This window comes from Bufo bufo, chromosome 5, assembly GCF_905171765.1.
Source record: "Bufo bufo chromosome 5, aBufBuf1.1, whole genome shotgun sequence".
Taxonomy (NCBI): Eukaryota; Metazoa; Chordata; class Amphibia; order Anura; family Bufonidae; genus Bufo; species Bufo bufo.
In genome coordinates, this window is record NC_053393.1 from 423,899,397 (window position 1) to 423,926,240 (window position 26,844).

At 44.1% G+C, this 26,844-nt stretch overlaps 1 protein-coding gene across 1 annotated transcript in view; it reads left to right on the plus strand.

Moving 5' to 3' along the window:
- STT3B (STT3 oligosaccharyltransferase complex catalytic subunit B) overlaps positions 1-26,844 on the plus strand; it is a 97,267-nt gene that overhangs the window by 50,571 nt on the left and 19,852 nt on the right. The window contains exons 4-10 of the mRNA XM_040433368.1: positions 7,121-7,186; positions 10,984-11,083; positions 20,785-20,883; positions 22,366-22,512; positions 23,484-23,532; positions 24,969-25,123; positions 26,115-26,326. Of these exons, the coding sequence (XP_040289302.1) occupies positions 7,121-7,186; positions 10,984-11,083; positions 20,785-20,883; positions 22,366-22,512; positions 23,484-23,532; positions 24,969-25,123; positions 26,115-26,326 (828 nt within the window). The remainder of the gene's footprint in view (positions 1-7,120; positions 7,187-10,983; positions 11,084-20,784; positions 20,884-22,365; positions 22,513-23,483; positions 23,533-24,968; positions 25,124-26,114; positions 26,327-26,844) is intronic.

The following is a 26,844-nucleotide window of genomic DNA, read 5'->3' on the forward strand; positions in this document are numbered from 1 at the left end:
GGACTTGAGATGGGGCCTGGGCATGTGGTACTTGCCCTAGAAATCCCTGTCAGGACTATTCCACCTTTTTATATGACCCCTAATACGGAGTCATCACCCTGACAAGGGCTGCCCCGTCCTCAACCCAACCCTGCTTTGAAGGCCCTAGATGTCCTTATTAGAAGCGTAGTAGAAAGCCCCTATTTAGTAGGACACTATAGATACTACTACCTGTAGAACTGCTGAATTGTTTTGTATAGGGATTTTTTCCCATAGTGGTGTCTTTTTAGAATAGTCTGCATGTTATCTTTGTGCGGTTATATTTTGGTTTTTAGAGGTACTACAATCTTCCAAGAATTTCATGTAAGACACCAAGCTGTCCCCTGAATAGTATATCTAGGGAAACACAATAAGCAGTAGATCGCAAAATATAAAAATCGCATATAGTGCTCGCGTAGCTCTATAGATGTGTATTGTACAATGTTAAATAGATAACTCCTTTTTAAAGGGATTTTCCACAAAAAATTCCTGAAAACCCATTTAAAGAAGTGATCTCATAAAGTCAACCCCATTTTTAAGCTGATCAGATATGTGCCTTATCTAACCCTTGGTGACCAGAAATCCACATCCAGGCTTACAGTCTGAATATTTAATGCCTGGATTTACTTATAAAGCAGCTCTCCATGTTGGCACAAGCAGCGGACAACGGGTGGGCATACGGACAGGGCTCTCCCTTTTAAGCAGTTTATATCTCTAGCTCTTCCATAGTGAAATATTATCACGCTCTTTGCTGAGGGACCATCCTGTCCATTGATGTATTTGTGCTTTCATATAGAGGCTTAAGTATGAATTTGTGATGGAGTAAAAGCGGCATGTTACATATTACAGCAATGAACAGAGTACGTGCATCACACGTTACAGCGGGTACGTGCCTGCGGGGACCCTAAAGCTGGTCATGGACCTCTGTCGGACAGTGTCATCTGGTGTCTGGCTGACTGTTCCATGATGAGGCTTCCTGCACAGGCTGCTTATTTGTTTGCAGAAAATCTGCACCAAAACAGCACATATATGCGCACTATCGCGGTTTTGGATCGTTTTTCGTATGTTTTTTGTTGCAGATTTTCTCTATTGAAGTCTATGTGGAAAACCACTATATACAGTGCTGCCCATAATTATTCATTCCCCTGGCAAGTTTTGACTTAAAGTTACTTTTATTCAACCAGCAAGTAATTTTTTGACGGGAAATGACATAGGTGTCTCCCAAAAGATAATAGGACCATGTACAAGAGGCATTACTGTGGAAAAAAACATTTTATCAGCTTTTATTATATGTTTGAGCAAAAAGTGTCCAGTCCAGAATTATTCATACCCTTCTCAATAATCAATAGAAAAGCCTTTATTGGCTATTACAGCAATCAAACGCTTCCTAGAATTGCAGACCAGCTTTTTGCATGTCTCTAGCAATGAGCTCCAAATCTTTCAGGTTGGAGGGTCTTCTTGCCATCACCCTGATCTTTAGCTCCCTCCACAGATTCTCAATTGGATTCAAGTCTCGACTCTGGCCGGGCCACTCCAAAATGTTAATGTTGTCTGCTAACCATTTCTTCACCACGTTTGCTGTGTATTTTGGGTCATTGTCATGCTGAAATGTCCACTGGTGCCCAAGGCCAAGTTTCTCTGCAGACTGCCTGATGTTGTCGTTGAGAATCCTCATGTATTGCTCTTTTTTCATGGTGCTGTTTACTGTGATTAGGTTCCCTGGTCCATTGGCCGAAAAACACCCCAAAAGCATTACGTTCCCACCACCATGTTTGACAGTGGTGATGGTGTTCTTTGGGTTAAAGGCTTCTCCTTTTTTACGCCAAATGAAGGAAACCTCATTGTACCAGACAATTCAATTTTTTTCATCTGACCAGAAGTCGTCGTCTTTTTCCAGATGAGCTTTTGCAAAGGCCCAGCGAGCTTTTGTGTGCCTCATCTGGAGAAGTGGAACCCAGCATTGTGCAGTGTCCGTTGGATTGTCTGCCTTGAGACATTGCCACCAGCAGAGCCCAGATTCACCAGGATGGCCTTGGTGGTGATCCTTGGATTCTTTTCACCTCTCTAACCATCCTCCTGGCCAGCACAGGTGTCACTTTTGGCTTCCGACCACATCCTCTGAGATTTTCCACAGTGCGGAACGTCTTGTATTTTTTGCTCAAATGTAAATAAAAGCTGAGAAATGTTTTTTTTTCCACAATAATGTCTCTTGTACATTGTCTTATTATCTTTTGGGAGACACCTATGTCATTTCCTGTCAAAAAATTACTTGCTGGTTGAATAAATAACTAAGTCAAAATTTGCCAGGGGAATGAATAATTATGGGCAGCACTGTATGTGTGTGTGTGTGTATGTATATGTGTGTATATGTGTATGTATGTGTGTATATATATATATATATATATATATATATATATATATATATATATATACACACATATACATACTGCACGATATGGGAATTTTGTGCGATTGGGGCCCTAAAAATTGCGATAACGATATGCGATGCAATATTTTAAGGGAATTGTGCTAGAGGTCTATTTGCTTGGGTTTTAAAGGCAAAAGCACACAAATTACTGATAATGCTGAAATGTAGTTATGCTTAACTCAAGAACTGAAATGCACAGTGTTTTTCAAAAGAAAACCCCTTTTACTAAATTAAATAACATATTTGCATTACTGCAAAAGTACAAAATACAAAACTTGCCATTTTCTTAATAGCACTGCACAGAACAGATAAACAGAATAAATAGAAGAACATTTGTTCATTAAAATACCGACTTGCCTCCAGCCCCTCCTCCCTCCCCGCACTGTAACGGATGTATCGCCGGCCGCACTGTGCAACATAGCAGCCGGCGATACATCCGTGTCAACCATCGCTTTATAAGACGCACTGCCATTTCCCCCCCCCACTTTTGGGGGGGAAAAAAGTTTGTCTTATAAAGCGAAAAATATGGTAATACAATTGCAGCATTTTTGGGTCGGCCAATTGGCGATTGTGATATGGCGATTTATTGCGATTGCTTTGGCGATGTATAGTGCAGGCTTAATATTTGTATGTATGTATCAAAATCTACCTGAAAAAATATGCAGAGTGTGCATGAGACTTGTCAAATCTCATTCCTTTTGCTGGTACTGCATTAGGCCTCCTGCACACGACCGTTGTGTGTGGCCGTTGTGCCGTTTTCCGTTTTTTTTCGCGGACCCATTGACTTTCAATGGGTCCGTGGAAAAATCGGAAAATGCACCGTTTTGCAGCCGCATCCGTGATCCGTGTTTCCTGGCCGTGAAAAAAATGACCTGTCCTATTTTTTTCACGGCCAACGGTTCACGGACCCATTCAAGTCAATGGGTCCGTGAAAGAACACGGATGCACACAAGATTGGCATCCGTGGCCGTAGGTTAGTTTTTATACAGACGGATCCGAAGATCCGTCTGCATAAAAGCTTTTTCAAAGCTGAGTTTTCACTTCGTGAAAACTCAGAACCGACAGTATATTCTAACACAGAAGCGTTCCCATGGTGATGGGGACGCTTCTAGTTAGAATACACTACAAACTGTGTACAAGACTGCCCCCTGCTGCCTGGCAGCACCCGATCTCTTACAGGGGGCCGTGATCAGCACAATTAACCCCTTCAGGTGCGGCACCTGAAGGGGTTAATTGTGCTGATCACTGCCCCCTGTAAGAGATCAGGGCTGCCAGGCAGCAGGGGGCAGACCCTCCCCCCCTCCCCAGTTTGAATATCATTGGTGGCCAGTGCGCCCCCCCCTCTATTGTAATAATTCGTTGGTGGCCAGTGCGGCCCCCCCCCTCCCTCCCTCTATTGTAATAATTCGTTGGTGGCACAGTGTGCGGCCCCCCCCCTCCCTCCCTCTATTGTAATAATTCGTTGGTGGCACAGTGTGCGCCCCCCATTGGCCCCCCTCCCTCTATAGCATTAACAACATTGGTGGCCAGTGTGCGGCCTCCCATCTCCCCCCCCATCATTGGTGGCAGCGGAGTTCCGATCGGAGTCCCAGTTTAATCGCTGGGGCTCCGATCGGTAACCATGGCAACCAGGACGCTACTACAGTCCTGGTTGCCATGGTTACTTAGCAATAGTACAATAGTAGAAGATTCATACTTACCTGCTGCTGCGATGTTCGTGTCCGGCCGGGAGCTCCACCTACTGTAAGTGACAGGTCTGTGCGGCGCATTGCTAAATGAACCGTCACTTACCAGTAGAAGGAGCTCCCGGCCGGACACGAACATTGCAGCTCCCAGGTAAGTATGAATCTTTTACTATTGTACTATTGCTAGTACCCGCTGCCACCAATGATCGGGGGGGGGGGGGGGAGATGGGAGGCTGCACACTGGCCACCAATGTTGTTAATGCTATAGAAGGAGGGGGGCCAATGGGGGGCGCACACTGTGCCACCAACGATTTATTACAATAGAGGGAGGAAGGGGGGGGGGCGCACACTGTGCCACCAACAAATTATTACAATAGAGGGAGGAAGGGGAGGGGGGGGGCCGCACTGGCCACCAATGATATTCAAACTGGGGGGGGGGGGGGGTCTGCTGCCTGGCAGCCCTGATCTCTTACAGGGGGATATGATAGTACAATTAACCCCTTCAGGTGCGGCACCTAAGGGGTTAATTGTGCTGATCACGGCCCCATGTAAGAGATCGGATGCTGCTAGGCAGCAGGGGGCAGTCATGTACACAGTTTGTAGTATATTCTAACTAGAAGCGTCCCCATCACCATGGGAACGCCTCTGTGTTAGAATATACTGTCGGAAATGAGGTTTCACGATCTAACTCATATCCGACAGTATATTCTAACATAGAGGCGTTCCCATGGTGATGGGGACGCTTCAAGTTAAAATATACCATCGGATTGGAGAAAACTCCGATCCGATGGTATAAAAGGGACTCCAGACTTTACATTGAAAGTCAATGGGGACGGATCCGTTTGAAATTGCACCATATTGTGTCAACGTCAAACGGATCCGTCCCCATTGACTTGCATTGTAATTCAGGACGGATCCGTTTGGCTCCGCACGGCCAGGCGGACACCAAAACGACTTTTTTTTCATGTCCGTGGATCCTCCAAAAATCAAGGAAGACCCACGGACAAAAAAACGGTCACGGATCACGGGAAAACGGAACCCGTTTTTGCGGACCGCAAAAAAATACGTTCGTGTGCAGGAGGCCTTATGCTGTGGTTCTTCTGCACAAAAATCCACCAGCAATTTGCAGTGTATGCAGGCAGCCTCAGGTCACAGGGAGGATTGTTGACATGGATTTCAATGGGGAATCCGCATGTTTGACCACAGTGTGTTTGTTTTCTTTTTTTGTGGTTTTAAAAACCGCACAGTGGGTAAGTCTCCTGTCCATTTAAAAATGGACAGGAATAAAAATCCACACAGAATCCTCTTCAAAAACCATGTTAACTTATCCAAAAGGCCTAGTTTCTGTTTCAGGTTTTCTTCAGCACAGAAAATGTGTAACATACATTTGGGGTACATTCTCACAACTAAAAATCTGTGTGTGTGTTTTTAAGCATGTTTTTGATGGGGTTTTTTTTCGTGCAGTGGGAGGTTTAATGATGCAAGACTGCATGTTCTGCTTGCGGTTTGTGGTACAGATCCACACAAAAAAATAATTGCATTTTTTTTGTCGCTTCCCATTCATTTCTACTGAGCACAGATTCTGCTTCTTAAGTGTGAATCACGTAGGTGCTGCTTCACAATGAATGGGAGGCTCCTTTTTGGTGCCGATTCTGAAAACGCACCAGAAACTTGGTGAACAGGCCCTTAGAGTTGGCGAATAGTGTTACAAACATAATACACCAATAGATAGCAATCCAAAATGTTCTGGACCCTATGGACCCCGTGTGCCACTGTACAGGCTGCGCGCACCCTGCTTTCCATGTAAAATAAGCAGGTAGCAGCTTGTGCCTGTGTGCAGTTTTTCCTAAATTGTCATTGCTGTAATAAGTCAATCTTGAGTTTTACATCTTACAACCAGGTCTATATGTGAAGGGTTTCAGTTATATTTCTATGTGATCACTACAAGTGCTCTGTAAATTTGCCCCATTAATGGCCATGAAACTAAAGGTACTTTTACATGGGACGATCATTGGGACAAGTCTTTGTAGAAATGCTAGGGTCCCAATCGTCCTGTATATGTGCTTCCAATCACCCGACTAACATGCAAAATGCTTGTTCATTGGGCGATTGTATCTTTTCCGGAGAGTACGTTGTCCTGTGTAAGGGCTCATGCACACGAATGTATATTTACGTTCAGTTTTTTTGCGGACCGTATACAGAACCATTCATTTCAATGGGTCCGCAAAAAACGGAAGTTACTCCGTGTGCATTCTGTTTCCATATGGCCGTATTTCCGTTCAGCAAAAAAATAGAACATGTCCTATTATTGTTCGCATTATAGACAAGGATACTACTGTTCTATCAGGGGCCAGCTGTTCTGTTCCGCAAAATACAGAATGCACACGGACGTCATCTGTATTATTTGCGGATCCGTTATACATATGGCCGTGTGCATGAGGGCCTAACTCTGTATGGGGATGAGCGATCACAGTAGGGATTTATCCTCCATGTAAATGCAGCTCTCCCCTCAGCGATCTGGCACAGATTGTTAGTTCCCGATAATTACCAGTGTGAAAGGACCATTGGGGTACTGGTTTTGAGGTAGGTCTGCTGCAAGATTTTTAGCTAAAGCCCGAATTGGATCCCGCAGGAAAGAAGTATAAATGCTTCCTTTATATTTCCGATTCCTTTCGAATTCGCCTTTTTACTTTTTGAAAAAAAATCCTGGAGGCAGATCGGCTTCAAAACCTCTGTGGCCGTGCCCTTAGCTTCGGGGATCCGCATAGAAAAACTGCTTCTATTCAGCAACATGTGCAGGTGGCCTAAGAGGCACAGGGTCAGGGCGACTGTTCATTGGTAGGTCGGGGTGCCTGGATTTATTCCAGGAATACTTCCTATCCAGTGGATACCTACCTCTATGGGGATTTTTTTTTTGTAAAAGGTATAATGAAATCTTTATTCTCTGTATGCATTTGCTGTTCTCATTTTACATATGTTGTTGTTTCAGGTGAAATCTGTAAAAACGGGCTCCGTGTTTTGGACAATATGCTGCTGTTTGTCTTACTTTTACATGGTGAGTACTGCACTGAGGAGCGTTGATGGGCAGCTTGAGTTTTTATTTAATTTTTAAATTTTTATTTGTTTGCCTTTTTGGCAAGTTCTGAACATAACATTGATGTCTGAGATAATTAAACAGCTGTAACATCTCTAAAATTAAACATCTCTAAAATGACTAAATGAACCTGTTGTACTCGCCCCTTTCTCCGGCGCCGTTTTCTGCCGCACTGATCCGGTCCTCCTGTAGCTGTACACAGACAGCGGAAGTGGCGTGCTGGGATACAGCAAGTGACTGCAGCAGCCAGTAACTGTCCTTTGCTGTCTACTGCCAACCACTTTAATTCTTGGACAACCCCTTTAATTCTCTGTCCAAGTAAAGCAGCTCATCTTTGCATGAATTTTCAGCAGATGGAAGTTTAAATCCATGTATTCTGGTAGTAGCGATGACACTGGAAAATGTGTCCTCCACTGCAGACACTGCCATATGTTCTTGTACAGAGATAATGTGCAAATCTGTATAACGCTATTACTACTGTCCTTGGATTTTGTCTTTCTCCCGTATGCCAGCTCCATCAGTGACAATACTCTCAAAGTGACATTGGGCACCCAGGGTTGTCCTGTTGCGGGGTGGTGACCAATATGGCTGCTATTTCTACTCCTACTGAAATTAGAGGTGGTCGCCCACCGTTCTGGATTATTTTACAAATATTCCTGATTATCTATTGGGATTTCCCCTACTCCCATATCCCTACAATACTAGACAGTTCGGAAACTTTAGACCAGGGATGGCCAACCTGCGGCTCTCCATCTGTTGTAAAACTACAACTCCCACAATGCCCTGCAGTAGACTGATGGCTGTAGGCCAGTGGTGCCCAACCATTTTTCGTCTGAGGGCCGCACTAGACATGGTATAAATTTCGCAGGCCAGAACCGGGTAGCTTTGCCAGAAAGAAATGCAAACACTGAAAGGGCATGTGTGAGCATTACTACTGTGAAGTGGCAAAAATCTGGGCATTTTTACTGTAAAGCGGGGGCATCTGGGCATTTTTACCATGAAAAGGGCTTATGTGAGCATTACGACTGTGTGAAGGGGGCTTATGTGAGCATTACGACTGTGTGAAGGGGGCTTATGTGAGCATTACGACTGTGTGAAGGGGGCTTATGTGTGCATTACGACTGTGTGAAGGGGGCTTATGTGTGCATTACGACTGTGTGAAGGGGGCTTATGTGTGCATTACGACTGTGAAGGGGGCTTATGTGAGCATTACAACTGTGAAGGGGGCACCTCTCTACTGCCAGCCACAGTGCAGACCACCGCTACCAGTGTCACAATTCCAACCAAGACCAATGAACACCACTCATGTCCTGGCCTTCCCAAACAACAAGGAGGGGTTCCCTTCTTACCCCTCAAAGGCATATACTGCTGGACCCCCTGCCACATGGACACCACTGGCCCTTCAGGATATATACCAACTCTCCTCACTAAGGTACCAGCCACACTCACAGGGGGAAGCCCTCCTGAAACCACACTGCTCACACACAGACCACTGTCACCTGTGCCCACCATTAAGCAGTAAGGTCGTCAGCCCTTCCTTCCTCCGCACATAGCAGCGCACACACAAACAACTACTGGGCCACGGGAACTTATTACACTTGCATTCATTTCTGCACTCAATTCAGCACTGTGCCACAGCAGCCAGTAGCAGGCCACGATATTGATTTGCCCCTTGCATCACATGTGTCGTCACCCATGCCACCAGGGTAGCAAGTCACTGTTGCAGTCTGGTATTGCCTGAAACCCTCCCCCAGCCCCCCCCATGAACGGATGTTGTGATCTGCACGACTGGGAGATGCAGCAGACATGCAGGGATCCGGAGGGACGCAGGCGTCAGGGACCAGATAAGTATGTTCTGTATGAGGGACCTGGGCATTTCAGCAGGAGTTTACAGCGCTTACAGTAACCTCTATATATTCTATTGTTACCCGTCTTGTGTAGAATTTGTATATTTTACGTATATGTTTAGTATTTTCTGCATTTTAATGTAAGCCAGTGATCTACACACAGATCAGCTTCCGAAGCTAGGATATTAAATGCCTATCTTTCTTAATAATCAGCCAATCTTCCAAATTTCTGGCCAGTAGCACTTCTTAAAGAGGACCTATCGCCTCTCCTGACCTGTATGTTTTGGTAACTACTATATCCCCTTGTAATAAGCATCTGTTCTTATGACTCTATGGCTCCCTGCAATGTGACAGTTGGTTGCCGTGGCACCCTGAAGCTTACAAAGGCCTCCTGGCCTGCCATGTATGGAATCCTTTGAGGCCCAGCCCCCAGGCTACATCTCAAAGGCAACTGTTAGTATGAAACTAATTGTAGGGTGCTTTTTTTTTTTTTTTTTTTTTTTTTTTTTTTTTTTTTTTACCCCTTGCAAAAATGAAAAATGTGGGGCTAAAGCAATATTTTATTGGAAAGAATGTCATTTTTAATTTTTTACAGCCAAGTGTTTCTAAATTCTGGGAAAAGCCTGTTGGGCCAAAGTGTTCACTTCATCCTTGGGGGATGTAGTTTCCAAAATGGGTTTTTTGGGTGTGTTTATTATGTGACATGGAGCCCAAAAACCATTCCAGCAAAATCTGCCCTCCTGAAGCCATATGGTGCTTCTTCCCCTCTGAGCCCTGTGGTGTTCCCACACAACAGTTTACAATCACAGATGGGGCGTTTCTGTATACTGCAGAATTAGTGTAATAAACATTGAGGTTTATTTTGCTGTTAACCCTTGCTATGTTAAAAAAAAATATACGAAATTTGACATCTGCACCAAACAATTTTTCACATCCATTTTGCTTTAATTGGAAAACGTAAAGGGTTAACAGTTTCTAAAATCAGATTTGAATGGTGTAGTTCCTAAAATGGGTCATTTATGGGTGGTTCGATCATGTAAGCCCTTCAAAGTGAGCTTAAAACTGAATTGGTTCTTAAAGTCAGTCTTGGGAATTTTCCTGAAATTTTATAAAATTGCTTCTAAAATTCTAAGCCTTCTACTAATGTCCTAAAAAATGAGATTTACCAAATGACGCTAACCTAAAGTAGACATGTGGTGAATGTTAACTATTTTTTATAAGAAATCACTTTCTTAAAGGGAACCTGTCACTGGGATTTTGGGTATAGAGCTGAGGACATGGGTTGCTAGATGGCCGCTAGCACATCCGCAATATCCAGTCCCCATAGCTCTGTGTGCTTTTATTGTGTAAAAAAAACGATTTTGATACATATGCAAATTAACCTGAGATGAGTCCTGTATGTGAGATAAGTCAGGGACAGGACTCCTCTCAGGTTAATTTGCATATGTATTAAATTGTTTTTTTTACACAATAAAAGCACACGGAGCTATGGGGACTGGGTATTGCGGATGTGCTAGCAGCCATCTAGCAACCCATGTCCTCAGCTCTATACACAAAATCCAGGTGACAGGTTCCCTTTAAAAGCAGAGATTCAAATTTAGAAAATGGTAAACTGTTGACAAATTATCTGTAAATTTGATTTTTTTTAAATGTAAAACCTATTGACTCAAATCTACCATTAACATGAAGTATGATGCGTCATAAGAAAACTCTCGGAATCGCTTGTATAAGTGAAAATGCTTCAGTTATTACAGCATAAAGTGACATATGTCAGATTTGCTAAATTAGGGGGCAAATGGTTGTCTGGAAGGGGACAATACATTACCCTATACAGTGGCGGCATAGGATGGAGGCTTTAGTCACAAAGGCGTTATGTTTGCTCCTATAATATCATGTGCTCTTCTCTTTTAGGTTTCTGCTTGGGGTGGCTACGTGTTTATCATCAATCTTATTCCTCTTCATGTGTTTGTGTTGCTGTTGATGCAGCGTTACAGCAAGAGAGTCTACATAGGTGAGCAACTACGCGAAAAGGCGGAAACATGCCATTGGCCTAGTGGTATGGTAATGCATGTCCATTGGGCCCATACTGTGGGAAGCAGGCAGAGGTTAACATAGGAATCTGTAAGGTAAAGAAAAGCCTGGCACGTTTCACAGCATACTGTATTACAGGAGGAAGCACAGAGGCCATAGGGTCTGTAATGCAGAGCTAGGTGTATGGGCCCGTAGTGTAATGCTAATGAGATCAGTCTAACAGGAAGTTTACTAAAATATATCATTTATGTATTTTGTTTTCCGTGAATGTGGCAAGTACCGTAATTGCAGACCCGCTCTTAGAATTGGGTCGCCTTAAAGGGCGATTACAGTATACTCTATTTACTCGGGCCCCGTAGCCTGCATCCGCTATTGAAAGATTCATATTGATCAGTTCCAGTCCTGTGTACTGGCTCCCGCTCTTTCATTTTCCAGTCTCCGCTTGTCTTCTTCAGGTCTGGTATGGACCGGTTCACATGCTCTGCTGCACCCAATCGCTGGCTTCAGCTGTTACATGTCACCAAGCAGCATTTCATTGCTGAAGCCAGCTATAGGCTGTGGTGCAGTGAACCTGTTCGTACCCACCCAGAAGAAAACTAGCCGGGAACTGGATTTATGGACAAGCGGGAGGCGATTCACAGGACCGGGGCAGGTGAGGCTTCTTTCACATCTCACTTTAGAGATGAGCCAGCAGCCTGATCTGGCGTAAATGTCGGCTGGACAAGAACCGCTGACGAAAAGCGTCCGGATCCCAGTATAGTCAGTAGGAATCCGGCGATGATCTGTTGAATCCGGATCCAGTGAATGCCGGCAGGATGTTCTCTGCCAGAACGGTGAACATACACTTAGTATCTTATCAATAGGTGATGCAGGCTACGGGGCCTAAGTGAAAGGAGTGCGATTACCAGAAAACCCCTTGACCTGTTTAGCGTGTTCATACTTGGCTAGTATTCTGAATGCCGTTTCCGAGCACTATCCAATTATTAGTCATCAGTTTATCGGGTTTATTTCCAGTCGCTTTCCTCCTTCACCGGTGTAAGAAACATTGAGTGAGGACATTTAACAGAAGTTGATTTGTTCATAAAGAGGACGGCTGAACAGGAATGTATCATCTTCTAAAGTAGACGAGTTAGCAGCGTGGACCTGTGCACAGATAGAACACGTTGAAAACAGCGGATGGCTCGAAATGCAGGCGACCATAATGGCAACTAAAAGGAACATGCCAAACTTTGTTGTCAAGCTGACCTACCTGAGGAGATTTAAATATGACCTGTCCCCTCTCCTGACCTGTCCAGTTTAGTAAATGATTGGATTCTTAATGAATTACCCATTGTGGAAGCTCTTAGAACTCTACCTTGTGTTGTTCCTCTATTATTCCTCCTAAATGTATGAATAAACCCACAGCTGGGTGTTGGGGGGTTGGTTAGGGCCGTGTCCCTAGGCGCTGTGACATTGTCCAGTCACTGCTGTGAGTGCCAGATTCTGTTGGGACACATCCTTCTAGCAAAGGGAAAGTTAACCCCCAGTTTTCAATTGGTTAAACGTCTATTAGGAAGAATAGAGGAATGCTTCAACAAAGCTATAAGAAGCGGTGCTCCAGAATTGTTAATTGGAGAAGTCGTCACATATTTTCTGATGTAGCAGTGTCAGGCGTTAGTGGTAGGCGGCCATCACGGCTCTGTGCTTTCGTACAGTGGGGCTGTATTCTGCAGGCACCATTTAGCAGTGCAGTACCATTAGGGGTTTCAGCTTTGCTGACTTTACAATAGATTTAATATCCCAGAATGCTGAATCTTTATAAGATGTGAGGCAGCACATTGTATGTTGCAGTATTGTTCGCTGTGGACGTTTATTCAGATGGAAACTGCTAAAGGTAGTGTTTTCCGCCATCTTCAGTACAGTCATCATAAGCCCGAGAAAAATCGGATGATCTTAGATGTGTAGCTGCAGTCTCCGGTAGAATTGTCACGCGCAGATTTGATTTTCAGCCAAATGAATAACATTTCTTTAATTAAGCATCCTTTTGGATTTGAGAAGTATCGGGTGTCAGATATTCTGCATTCAGACTCTCATAGAGAAGTCTACACGTCTCACTTATAAGGCTAGAGAAACGTCTGGTAGAATCCGGTCTCCCCGACTAGACGCACTTACCATATTGCTGGCGTAGATTTAGACCATTTTCAATGCCGAAAACAGGCGTGCCGGCCCGCACCCCTTTTTAGACCTGGCATGAGCGGGGAAAAGTCGCAGATGGTGACACAAATAACCTTTTGGGCCGAAATCTGCGACAGATATACTCCAGAAAACTGCTGTATATCTGGTAGTAAATGATGTTTTAATTTATGCAAATGAGCCTCTAGGAGCAACAGGGGCGTTTCTGTTACACCTAGAGGCACTGCTCTCTGCAACTGCCACACAGGCACATATGGACATGGGACCGGCTGCCAAGCGCACCTGCAACAGGTCAGCCAGATTTAGGCCTCATGGACACGGCCGTTGTTTTGGTCCGCATCCGAGCCGCAGTTTTGGCGACTCTGATGCGGACCCATTCACTTCAAGAGGGCCTTTGCGGACAAGAATAGGCAGTTATGTTAAAGGCTGTCCGTGCCGTTCCGCAAATTGTGGAACGCACACAGACACCATCCGTGTTTTGCGGACCGCAAAAAACTGAACGGTCGTGTGCATGTAGCCTTATAGGTACAAATCTGCTGACAGGTTCCCTTTTAAAGGGGTTATCCCATGACTAAAGTAAAAAATGAAAATCGGGCATTACCGTATATAGTGCATGACAATGTAATTCTAAAAAAAAAGCTAGAACCAACCCTGTACCTCACATGGATCCAGAGATCTCTCCACCCATTCATTGCTTTGCTAGTTTTATTTCAAACTGGCGGCTCAGGGACAGCTTCTAACAGTAGATGTGGCAGCTGAAGGATGGAACTGGGCATGTGTGACCACCTCAACAAGGTGGACAGAGGAGTAAGGAGAAGAGCTAATAGCAGGTGGCACTATACGATGCACTTTATTGGATAACTCTGGCTATACTGTATACTACAAAATTTGTAATTATATGCAATTACCAAAGTATTCTGTTCCAAGTGCTGGTATGAAAAAATGTAGAATATGGGTTTTGTTGGGCAACTCCTTTTTAAGTGTGCCAAAAAAATGTTTATACTAATAATATGAGGTTCAGATGTTGCTTAAAACGATGTTGTGGGTTTTTTAGGCCTCATGCACACGAACATATTTTGTTTGTCCGTTCCGTGTGTGTTTTTTTTTTTTTGCAGATAGGATGCAGAACCATTCAGGGTACGGCCGCACATAGTGAGTCTGCGGCGTATCTGTGGCAATATCTCAAATCGCGCATCGTTTGCTGCAGATTTCGGTGCAGAGCCACTGCAGATTTCTTCCTCTGCATTAGGCCTCATGCACACAACCGTTCTGTTTTTTGCAGTCCGCATTGTATAAATGCCTATTGGCCGCAAAACGGACAAGAATAGGAAATGGTTTTTTTTTTTTGTTTTGTTTTTTTGCGGGGCCACGGAACGGAGCAAAGGATGCGGACAGCAAACTGTGCGCATGAGGCCTTAAAAAGAAAGGAAATATAAATTGCTGCTGCCATCTTAAAATGTACTCGTCGGGTTATGTGCAGATTCTGGTGCAGGCACTTTTTGCATCGTGTGGCTGAGACTATTTAAGAATGCGCAGCATTTGCACTACACGTGGCCGTACCCCAAATGTTTTCCCTCCGCTCTGCTCCAGGGGGAGTGGAGACTGTGTACTATGTATGGGAGACCTTCGCATATACACAGAAGGAGATCTTAGTCCCTGTCGCTCTATAGTACACCCACAGAAGCTGCAGCAAAATGGAGGACATTATACAGTTATAAGGAATAGTCTAGCTGTGAATCCACCCCTGGAGTGAGACAGTACAACTCTTACTGGAAGCAGTAATAAGATATTTGACAATTTCTTATCTTCGTTTTGTACTATTGATTTTTGCAAAGTCATCGACTACAACAGGTACATTCATTTTAAATCGTTGCTCTCTGACCCTCTTCTGTATTTTTTCCTAGACAGAATAGCGTAATCTGCTACGTTATTCTCTCCAGCGACATGAACAGCGAGCAGGTCAAACAGGTTTTTTTTTTTTTTTTTTTTGAATAGTCAAATGTGCATAGTTTTTGGAAAACCCAGCTAAGGGAAGAGCTAAACGCCCTGGCTCAGATCTTGTGTACAGCCTCTAAGGAGGGAAATTGTGTTTGTTTTTTTGCATTTTATGATAGATTTATTATAACTAGGGACGAGCGAATCGACTTCGGAGGAAACATCCAAAGTCGATTCGCATAAAACTTCATTCCAGTACTGTACGGAGCAGGAGCACCGTACAGTATTAGAATGTATTGACTCAGATGAGCCGAGGTTATTGCCTCGCGAAGATTGGCGAGACTTCGGGTAATAAATTCATAAATTTGTACTGTATAAAAAACCGGGTTCGGTTCCAAGCGGAATGCTTTATCCAGCACCGCTCCTTGGAAGATCGTCCTGCTTCTTGGCATCTGCCGTACTAAGGAAACTTTCTTTGCCAACACAAACTCCATTTCCTAGTATTAATGCGCCGGTATGCTATCGTCAGCCTCCAGCTATGCCATATAGCGCTGCGATCCGCGGTCATATCTGCGATATGTAAAAGTGCTACTAATCACAGCATAATAAGAGCCATTCTCGATAAAGCATTTTCTGCATTGACCTCATCTCGTTGCAATTTCCTTGCTGAGCAGAAACTATTATTTCCAAGTGCTAGCCTTTGATAAGGCCTTTATAAACTACAAAGAAGGCAAAATGAGTGTAACCAATTACTTTTTGTAATTAAGAGCCGGGGTTGTGGAGCATTTCCGTTCAGTGAGATGTAATCATTCAAACCCTGTTACATTTTAGAAAACAAAAATGCCTTTTTTTTTATTTTTTATCTTTTAATTTTAATTACTTTAAGCAAATAAGGTTAATGTAATCCCTTTTTATTTTGTGGCCGAGGTGCTACTGCAGAGAAAAAAGTTCTAAGGCTCCTATTAAACGTGTGCAGAAGTTGCATTTTTCTGATTAGCATTAACCCCTTATGGATGTTTTTGCCCACTTGCTACATTATGCAGCTTATCCAAAATCTCTGCTTTGCGCATTCCCCTTTGTGCTTGTAATGCTGGCCCCTACAAAATAGTCTAAAGTGCTAGCACAAGCGCTAAACCTCTTGCCAACCATTCATCATGTGGGGGTTCAATACATTTAGAAAAACGGCAAGTATTCAGCAGGGCATGGTGGGAATTGTAGTTTCCCGACAGCTGGAGAGCCGCAGGTTGGCCGTCCCAGCTCTAGTTCATCCAGCGCTGCTGACTGCATGTGCACATAATGGAGAGGACTCCAGAAGTCCTCTCAATATACGGTAGTTCATGGCTGGTTTATGGGTGCATCGTGGGTTGAGTATTACCTTACAAAAAGCTGATCTGGAGTCGGCAGCAGGAGTTTTACACTTTGTTACTCTGACAGGTACTAGTGTATCTGTATCATGTGGGCCTTTTAGTTCGGTGGTTGCAGTGCGAGTCAGCCACCCTCCTCCACCCAATATTAGTCATTTAGAACAGATCACATTATATATTTAACTCGCTGCGTTCTGTATCCTTTGTACTAATGTAAAAAAAAAAACGGTTGCGTAACCTTTTCGGGAGCTTGGTACGTGCAATCGCTGACCTCGCCGCAGCTGAGCGTCTAGTGTGAAAGCTTCTGATGCTCGGAGAGGAGTTCGCGCACAGCACAGTGATTCATCACATCGTGGTGCCAGACATTGTATAGTGCGGCTCTTTCCACAGGATGGCACTGTAACAATTATTATATATAACGGCTTTAGGGGAAATTATGCGACACGATTTAAGACGCCGTCTTCCTCGTTTGGTGTCTGTGGCATGCCTTGACTTTGTTCTGTGCCATGAATTACGTTAGAAAAGGATTTATTCCAACGCTTCAGAAATGATATTCTTCTCAGTGACATTCTACTAAAGCATTTCTACCAGAGACATGGAATACAATAATGCTGTGCTTTACCGCGTGGTTAGTCGGGCTTATATCAGGATCCAGGCTGCCTAGGGTTTCCTTCCTTTCAACGCTTAATCCGTGGTCTGGCTTATTTAACCAAAGCATTTTCTCTGGTCTTTACCATGGTGGAGCCCTGCTGGCGTTGTCCCACAAATATTCTTTTTAGGCTCCATTCACACGTCCGTAATAGTGGGTCCGCATCCGTTCCACAAATTGGGGAACTGGTGCGGACCCGTTCATTCTCTATGGGGACGGAATGGATGCAGAGAGCACACTATGTGCTCTCCGCATTTCCGGAGCGCACCGTCCGGTCTGCCGCTCCGGAAAAAAATAGAACATGTTATATTCTTGTCCGCAATTGCATTTCTATGGGGGTGCTGGCCGGATCTGCAATACACTACGGACATGTGAATGGACCCTTACTCTGTTAGATCGCACAAAACGTGACTCCCCCCCCCCCCCCCCCCCCCCAAACTGGGATCATAAAAACAAATATATATATATTCTCCTGTGTTTTACATAATTATGGCGCCCCCTTGTGTTCTTTTGATTCCTTTTTTATTACATCCACTCATAGGCTGTTTTCCGGGCTCTAAATATCCATGACCTATCATTAGGATAGGTCAACCAACCATTTTAGATCGGCTTCTTGAAGGGGCAGCGGTGCACAGGAAAGCACTGCAGCCTGCTCATTGTATACCGGGCATGGTGCCATACATGTGTATTGTATGTGCAGCTCAGTCTTATTCAACGGAGTGGAACGGAGCTGCAGAAAGACCATGTGACCCGACAGACGAGATGTCCGAGGCCCAAAGATGCCACAGTGCTGTACCTCCCATCAGTTGATTGACAGAGGTGCTGGGAGTTGGACCCCCACTGATCAGCTGATCAATATATGGAAGTCTGTCCACTAGTGGTGGTCACACATGCTCAGTAGCTTGGTTCCTCTCCCAGATCCTCTTGTCCGTTAGTAGCGAGCGATTCCTGCTATTGTGCAGACCAACCCATAAGATTCGGTGCTCTGAACACATTGGTGGATGTTACGAGAGGTAATCGACAGAACACCGGACCGTGCCATCAAAATTCTAATTGAGGAAATTATTTTCTTATCATGGAGCAAACTCTTTAAAGCTGCCATGCTAGTGTACTAGGGCATTACATGTACAGTAATGCGCAAGCAATTGAACAGTTGTTTCTGGAGAGGCTGCTGGTCACAGAATGGGGATCATTTAAGTTCCCTGCCTCATGATGGGCAGATTATAACCTGTCCCTGCACACGGCCATGTAATATGTCAGCACCGTGTATATTACTGGACATGATTGTCCTGTGGACCAGCAGAGCTCTGCCGTGTACATGCCTTTTGCTGGAGGAACTGTATCCTAACGCATGAGTTTTCACAATGAAGAAATCCAGCAGGGATCAATAATAATCTGCTAGTCAGCCAGGAATGATGATTTGGGTTCATTTACTCCCTGGGCAGCACTACAGCTCCCATAAGACAGAGCTGTTCTGCCTTGACCTATATAGGACAGTGTTTCATGAGCTGCCGGTCATCAGGTGTCCTGGTTTCACAATGTCGGACGTGCTCCTCAACCGCTGCTTTTTATTTTTCTGTCCTTTTGTCTGTGGCCTGATTTCACAGTTGTATTATATGGGGCACTTTTTTCTGCTTTGCTTCACTCCCCATTATATCCCGTGCCATGTCCAATTCTGTTCTCAAGACAGAACTGTCTGTGGCTAAGACGCATCTGACTAACTTTAAAGGGTATTTTATTTACTATTCATAGAAGACATTATTATTTTTTTGAATTTATTTTTAGCAGTTTATTTCAGCAGTACTACATCATTGAAAATGAAATACAAATGGTCCTTCTGTAGCAATGAGCACAGAGAAAACTCCTATAGATAGGGATCCAATTGTTGTGTTACTGCCGCTGTGAGGGATAATGCGATCTGTTAGTAAAAAAGAATTTGGATAACAGCATGACGCTATATTCTTCTCTTAATAGGCTTGCATTGCATTGGCTTTCTTCAGCCCCAGTGATGGAACTGAGAAAGTTAAGGCGAGACTGTTTGCTGCGCTAAAGGTCCAAACGAAGGAGGAAATTAAAGAGCCAGGACAGGGAGTAGAATACATGGAGTGACTTAAATTATAGCCAGAAAACCATCCACCAGTTTCTTTTTTTCTTTTTACATAACCTATTTGGTATACAGTTGCATAGCATGGGTTGACGGCACCCGGGGCGAGCTATATATTGCGCACCCCCTCCCTTCCCACTCTAACCCGTGGACGCCCCTTTTTACCTTGCAGGTGCAAGTCTATGTAACACCACAGATAACACAGTGATAATGGGTACAGATAATGAAGCAGATGTCACCTGAAGGAGGAAGAGCCTGCACAAAACCTCCATGGCTGATCTGAGTTCTGGGGCTGCCCGGGGGCGGGCCCACAGTGACAATTGTCTGCATGGCCCCCTCTGTATTAGTGTATACATAAAATGGCCCCCTCTGTATTAGTGTATACATAAAATGGCCCCCTCTGTATTAGTGTAGTGTATACATAAAATGGCCCCCTCTGTATTAGTGTAGTGTATACATAAAATGGCCCCCTCTGTATTAGTGTATACATAAAATGGCCCCCTCTGTATTAGTGTATACATAAAATGGCCCCCTCTGTATTAGTGTATACATAAAATGGCCCCCTCTGTATTAGTGTATACATAAAATGGCCCCCTCTGTATTAGTGTATACATAAAATGGCCCCCTCTGTATTAGTGTATACATAAAATGGCCCCCTCTGTATTAGTGTATACATAAAATGGCCCCCTCTGTATTAGTGTATACATAAAATGGCCCCCTCTGTATTAGTGTATACATAAAATGGCCCCCTCTGTATTAGTGTAGTGTATACATAAAATGGCCCCCTCTGTATTAGTGTATACATAAAATGGCCCCCTCTGTATTAGTATATTATGCCCCCCGGTTTCCTCCCACACTCCAAAGACATACTGATAGGGACTTAGACTGGGAGCCCCATTGGGGACAGTGTGATGCTAATGTCTGTAAAGCGCTGCGGTATAAGTCAGTGCTAACTAAGTGCATAAAATAATTTGAAATGCTCTTCCCCACCCCCATTGTGCCCCCAGTACTGCCTGCATTAGCATATACATACGTTAAAACAAATACTCACCTGTGATTTTTCTCTCGGTCTCTGCCTATGGCCTGAGTTCTGGCCTGCTGGAGCAGACAGTCACACCGTACCCTCCTGCGCCGTGCCATCACGTAAGACCCAACGCGGGGGTGCACGTGAGGTCTCCTGCTCCGTTGTATTGCCTCATAGGTTTCAGGCCTAGTTGCCGGAGGTCTGAGTCTGAACTGCGAGGACAGGACTATAGGCTGCTGTCCCCCGCAGTAAACTGCTTCCATTACAGGAATCTACTCTGCTCTTTGGCGCCCGGTGCAACGCTCCCCCACTGCATGTTTAGGTTGTTAACGCGATTAACTGTTTGCTGTCATCAAATTTTTAAGAATGTGTTCAGATCAGAATCTTTATCGGAGACTCACTTAGGTTTTCTTCTTCCGTCTCTCCTCTGCAGCATACAGCACTTTCTACATCGTGGGGTTAATATTATCCATGCAAATTCCCTTTGTTGGCTTCCAGCCCATCCGTACAAGTGAGCACATGGCAGCTGCAGGTAAGATCAGAAGCTGTGAACAAGCCCGCAGAGCGGCTGTAAACCGCGGTAACGCTTGGGCCTAATTCCATTTCTCTCTCCTTTTTGTGCTTTCTACTATTGCATCTACGGTACTTACGGTACCTAATATTTGTTAGTAGCGTCTATATGTGCTCCAGGGGCTGCTTTATGGTTGGCGCAGACTGAGCGCTGCTCCTGTGACAAACTCGCAGCGTTCTAATGATTTCCAATGCTGTGTGTTCTGGTCGGACCTCTGCTCTAATGCCGTCAGTACGATTCATTACAGCAGAGGCCAGAACACAGCAGTGCTGGAGTCAAACGGAGTGGGTTTCCCGCACGTAATCCGTCCACACAGGGCAGAGAGAATCTGACCTGCTGAGGATTTAGTGTCCGTTCACACACAGATGTTAAAACCTCAGCCCCTTTGCTGCTACCGTAATGCACCATGTATGTTCCACCCGTAGATCCAGATGGAAAATATCCAGCCTTTCCACCACATGTGGACGAAGCCCTAAAGGGGTTATCCCATGACTGAAATAAAAGAATCTGGCGTAATATTTAACTATTTAAACGCAAAAAAAAGCTACTCTCCAGTGTCACGTTAACCTTTTCTCTCTTCACTCACATCTGGAGGACTTCTGCCATTCCTTTTCTATGGATGGCCACATGAGACAATCGAGCACGTACATCTCCCAGGATGCATTGCAGCCAGCTCTTGTTAACCCCTGTGGCCCCTACATAGAAAATTGCACATGAGAGTCCAGTAATAGCAGTTTCCTTCTCCGCTGCTTAAAGAGAGCGCTTTGGGATGAGTGAGCGAAGGTGGTCTGCGATCGCCACCACAGCACTGACTGACAGGGCAGCTACTGAGCATGTTAGTCCTCCAGAAGGATAAACAGCAGGGGGCGCTGTCAGAGGGAAATATAATGTACAGTAAAAAAAAATTAGCAATCTGTGTATTGTAGTAATACTTTATTTAAAATTCCTTTTTCATCGCACATCAATATATTTTTGTGGGAGTACCCCTTTAAGGGTGAATCCAAGTCACCATGCTTCAGCTAAGTATGTTTACGTATATTAATCTTCATTCCCCCCAAAAAGTGTGTGTGTGGGGGGGTGCCTGTTATTGAGCAGAAAATATGATAATTTGAAATGGGTGCCAAGCAAATGGAATGGAGACCCCATCACACTGCTATGTACCAATTTGTGCCTGTGTAAATCATGAAGGCACTTGGTCCCGGCTGGAGTCAACCCCTTTAAGTCCTGGAAAACCACTTTAATATATATATATATTATTGCAGAAGAGATTGGCCTTTGTCAGTATCTCACTGGGCAGCTGTATAGGATTGCTCCAGGAAATCCCACTTGATAAAATGACAAAACGGTTCTGGTTTTCCTGTGACACTGCCCGATATTGGGGACCGTTGACGCTTTGTGTTTAGCGTTCTGTTGTTGGAGGTGACTTGTCTTTGTCTGTTTCAGGAGTTTTTGCGCTGCTGCAGGCATATGCTTTCCTACAGTACCTGAGAGACAAGCTGACCAAGCAGGAGTTCCAGACTCTCTTCTTTCTGGGAGTGTCTCTCGCTGCTGGGATTGTGTTCCTGACCGTTATCTACTTAACATACACAGGTAACGTGCCCTGCATGTCGCATAAAAGCCATGTACATAGCACCGCACCGTTATGTGCCACACAGTCTTCCATCAGCTCCTGTATACTGTCGGTAGACTCGCTGTAGTATACAGGTGAAATATTGGTAGTTGGGTTCAGTAGGATTCTGAGAATGTAATTTGGAAGATAGTTTGATCTAGACGTAATTCCAAAATAAGTATATTATATGAATTTTTTTTCAGGACTTGGCAAACTTGTCTGGAGCAAAAACCCTGACTTCTAAAGGAGAGTTTTCTAGGGATGCTCTGTGACCTGTGTAGAGGTCCTTGTGCAGGGACGGCGAGTAGATAAGCTGTGACCATCAGCTATTGTGAATAAAGGATCCTGTGTTTATCTCTGTATTGGTGTTACCTGTCATTGTAATCCTGCCTGTGATGATAATAAGATGATTGCTGAAAGGTTATCTATACTGAAGTGGTGCCTATTATGCTTCGGCTTAATGACCAGAACTAAAATTGCAGGATTTTAGATTTAACTACTATGGTGACATGGAAAATAAAAAATCTTTAAAAATTTGATTTTCTGATTACACATTCTCTTTAACGATACCTTTTGGCATGTCAAGTTTTGATCAGTGAGGTCTCTGTGCTGAAGCGAAGGGGCAGAAGCACTCTGCTGAGGTTGGTGCTCTTTCGCCTGTGATTGTCTCTGTCTCTGTTTGGCTCTTCTCTGTGTGGACCCCTATACTTTCTGTACATACGTATACGAGACGCTTGGGAGTCCAAGAAGAGCCTAGGAAAGTTGATCATAGCCTAAGAGGCTCACCTGAGCACTTCTGCTCCTTCATTTCAGAAAGCAATGGGGGTCTCATCACCTGGACCTCATCGATCAAAATTTCTTAATGTCACTATGTGTCAAAAGGTTTTATGAAATGACAATTAAATTCTAAATTGTATACATTTGTTTAATATGCGTGATCTTTGTTTTACAGGGTACATCGCTCCTTGGAGTGGCCGGTTTTATTCCCTTTGGGATACAGGGTAAGGTTAGCGGCTGCATCCGATGGCTGCTTTTTCTATTATTTAGTTTGCCTCTACTGGATTTCAATACAAAAATGCCATATACTAATCAGAGGTTAGACAACCTGTGTTCTCAGAGATGAACAGGAGGAGAACAGGTCATGAACGCTCACCCATTCTCCGTCAGAACCACCAACAAATGGTTTAGACATTTTAACATGTTAAAGGAGTTGTCTTGTCTGACAATGGGGGCATATCACTAGGATATATTGAGAACAGAGCCCGCAAAGTGGTGGAGGGTGCACTGCGCATGCACAGCGCCCCCCTCTTTATTTTCTATGGGACTGACGAAAATAGCCGAGCGCTGGCTTGGCTATTTCCGTCGGGCCCATCGAAGTGAATGGGAGCGGTGGGTGGTCATTTGCAATGTGCTCCCATTCACTTCTATGGGGAGAGCGCTTGGTGGTGGCTGGAGGTTAGAGTCCTCCAGCCACCACTTTGCAGTGCTTCGTTCCCGATATATCATAAGACAATGGGGGCATAGCCTAGCTATATGCCCCCATTGTCTGAGATGAGACAACCTCTTTAATCTTAGACTTCCTGATAAATCGTACAGATTACTTTCGATTCTTTTAGATTTGGCCATCTGTCGTATTCATCTTGCTATAGATCTGCCAGAGCACGGTGACTTCTGTTAAGACTGGCTGGCAGAAGAACGATTTGAGGCCAGAAACCACAACACGTAGAACTAAGCCTTCTACCACTGTACACTGTAGTGGTCAGAGGGTAAAACCGAATACCAGTAAACTGGATGGTTTCAGGCTGCTCCTGCTGGCCTGGGATATTTTACATTCCCGGTAGCTGGCTGGATTCATTACATTCTCCAGATGGAAAAGCCCGGCCAGCTCAACAGCCGGGGAGGATCAGACATCTGTACAACAAACTGACCTGTAAAATTGTGAGGCTCATCCCTTGTTGGATGCAGCCGGTATCCAAGCATTTGGCAGGTGTTACCTAAAATGTTCTGGACTGAAACTGTAATCATCGCTGTCTTTATACCTCAGATCTCTGGAAAATTACCGACAGCTTAGCGGTTTAAGAGTGGCCAAACAGTTTAGTCTGTATTTAGGAGGTCATTATTAACATCAGGTTCAGTGACTTCAGCGTTTGGTTCTTGCCAACGATTTTCACACGGAGAAATCTGAAAAGCAAATTGACAGTTAAAATGCTGGATTCCCTCATGTGGTGATAATCTACCTGCGCCTCTTGTCTCTTCATTGCCTTGTTTTAATGGGAGAGTGGTGATATTTTTGGGTATTGTAGACCATACAATTTGCAGAACGTTGTACACTGCTGTCATCTGTGGTATACTTTAATCCTTAGAAGCCTGTAGAGGAACCATTAGCTGTTTTTGTGATTTTTTTTTTTTGTCTCTTTTCGTCTGTCCCTTTTTATAGGTACGCAAAAATTCACATCCCCATTATTGCTTCGGTATCAGAACATCAGCCAACAACTTGGGTTTCTTTCTTCTTTGACCTTCATATATTAGTCTGTACCTTTCCTGCAGGACTTTGGTTCTGCATAAAGAATATCAATGATGAGAGAGTTTTTGGTAAGTACTGTCCAGAACTTTTTGGTTTTTCAGATTTTTACTGACAAGAAACGGACTTGAGGATACAGCCCAGCCCAGAGCGTGCAGCCTTGTAGACCTCCTTAGTACAGCACTGCCATACAGTCTTTATCAGAATTTGCACTGTACGGACATGTTCTTCCCCTAGAAGCAATACCTTCCATACGTACGGAGACTGACAAAATATTATCCTCCTACAGCAAAAGCTTATTATGCATCTATATGAAATCGTGTATATGAACCCTATCAGAGAGTGACGCTAGGTCATCTTTAAAATCCATTGATGGCAATTATAGGTTATGTCGGTCCGCCTTAATCCGCCTTCTGTCACATCATTGAGACATGAGGTTATCGCCATGTCAAGATCCTCAGTCTACACTGAAGAGACTCTTGCACTCTGGCAATCACTCTTGCCACTTCAGCCTTTTTCCTCTTGGCTTGGAGAGTACTTTATCTCGAAGTGACACAGACGGCAACCCCATTGAAATCATTGAGGCTACGATGCCCTGTCAGTTTCACTCATGAAGAGCCCCATTCTAGTGATCGGTGGGGTTGCAGGCACCGAGGCACATTGTGACGGGTTGCCCATACCCATACCTTACAAAACTATATTCTACTACAGAAAGATATCCTATGCTTCAATCCTTTTCAAGCTTTTTCACCTGTAATGCATTGTTTCAGCACTTGCTTGTGCAATTCAATTATATGCTCTACCAGTCGTTGTGGTTTTCCAGCTCTTCGATTTATTTTAATAACTTGCTTGTTTTACCTTGTGTCATCTCTTCTGCCAGAACAAGTTATGTGCACTACTCCTCTACTGTTATTTCTACTGTTCTTTTACCAACATGACACTGTTAATGTGATCGTTTCAGGACTGCAGGACAGTCGCCTCTAAGCAGCGCGCAGTATTAGGGGTAATTATCATGTTAGCAGTGGAGCAGTTTGATATACCTTTTTTCCCTTTCCTCCACAGTTGCTCTATATGCGATCAGTGCGGTATATTTTGCCGGCGTGATGGTCCGTTTGATGTTAACCTTGACGCCTGTGGTCTGCATGCTTTCTGCCATTGCTTTCTCAAATGTCTTTGAACATTATTTGGGTGATGACATGAAAAGAGAAAACCCACCAATAGAAGACAGTAGTGATGAGGATGATAAAAGGAATTCAGGAAACCTTTATGATAAGGTAATTGCGATGCTTTGCCTTGCCTTTTATACTTGCAAGAAATGTCCTCCTCCGTCAGAAGTTGAATTTATCTCCTGTTTTGGTCCTTCCTTGACCCGGTTTGTTTTATATTTTTTTATATATTTTTTCCCTTTTTATTATTGCATTGTGTGGTTTTTTGTTAGAGCTAAAATGTGCACAGTTGGAGGAGAAACTATAGTTTTTCGCATTTTTGCTCATTTATCTTTAGAGAAATTTACCTTTTGGTGGCCATTATTTTCACAAATCATATTCATTTATTCCCCCCTGCTTATGGAAAACCTTTCCACATACATCCATGAAGCCTGCACTTACAAGGTGATGAGTGCTCCTTAGAGTTCTGCTCCAGCACAGCTTGTTTCATCTTGTATGGACAAGTGGTACATTTACAATTTGAGAAACGCCCAACTTGTAGGCTGTACCATGACTTAAAGGACAGTTACTGCTTTAGCGAATATATGAATCTTTAGCTGTTCATAGCACAAAGTGTCATCAGAAAA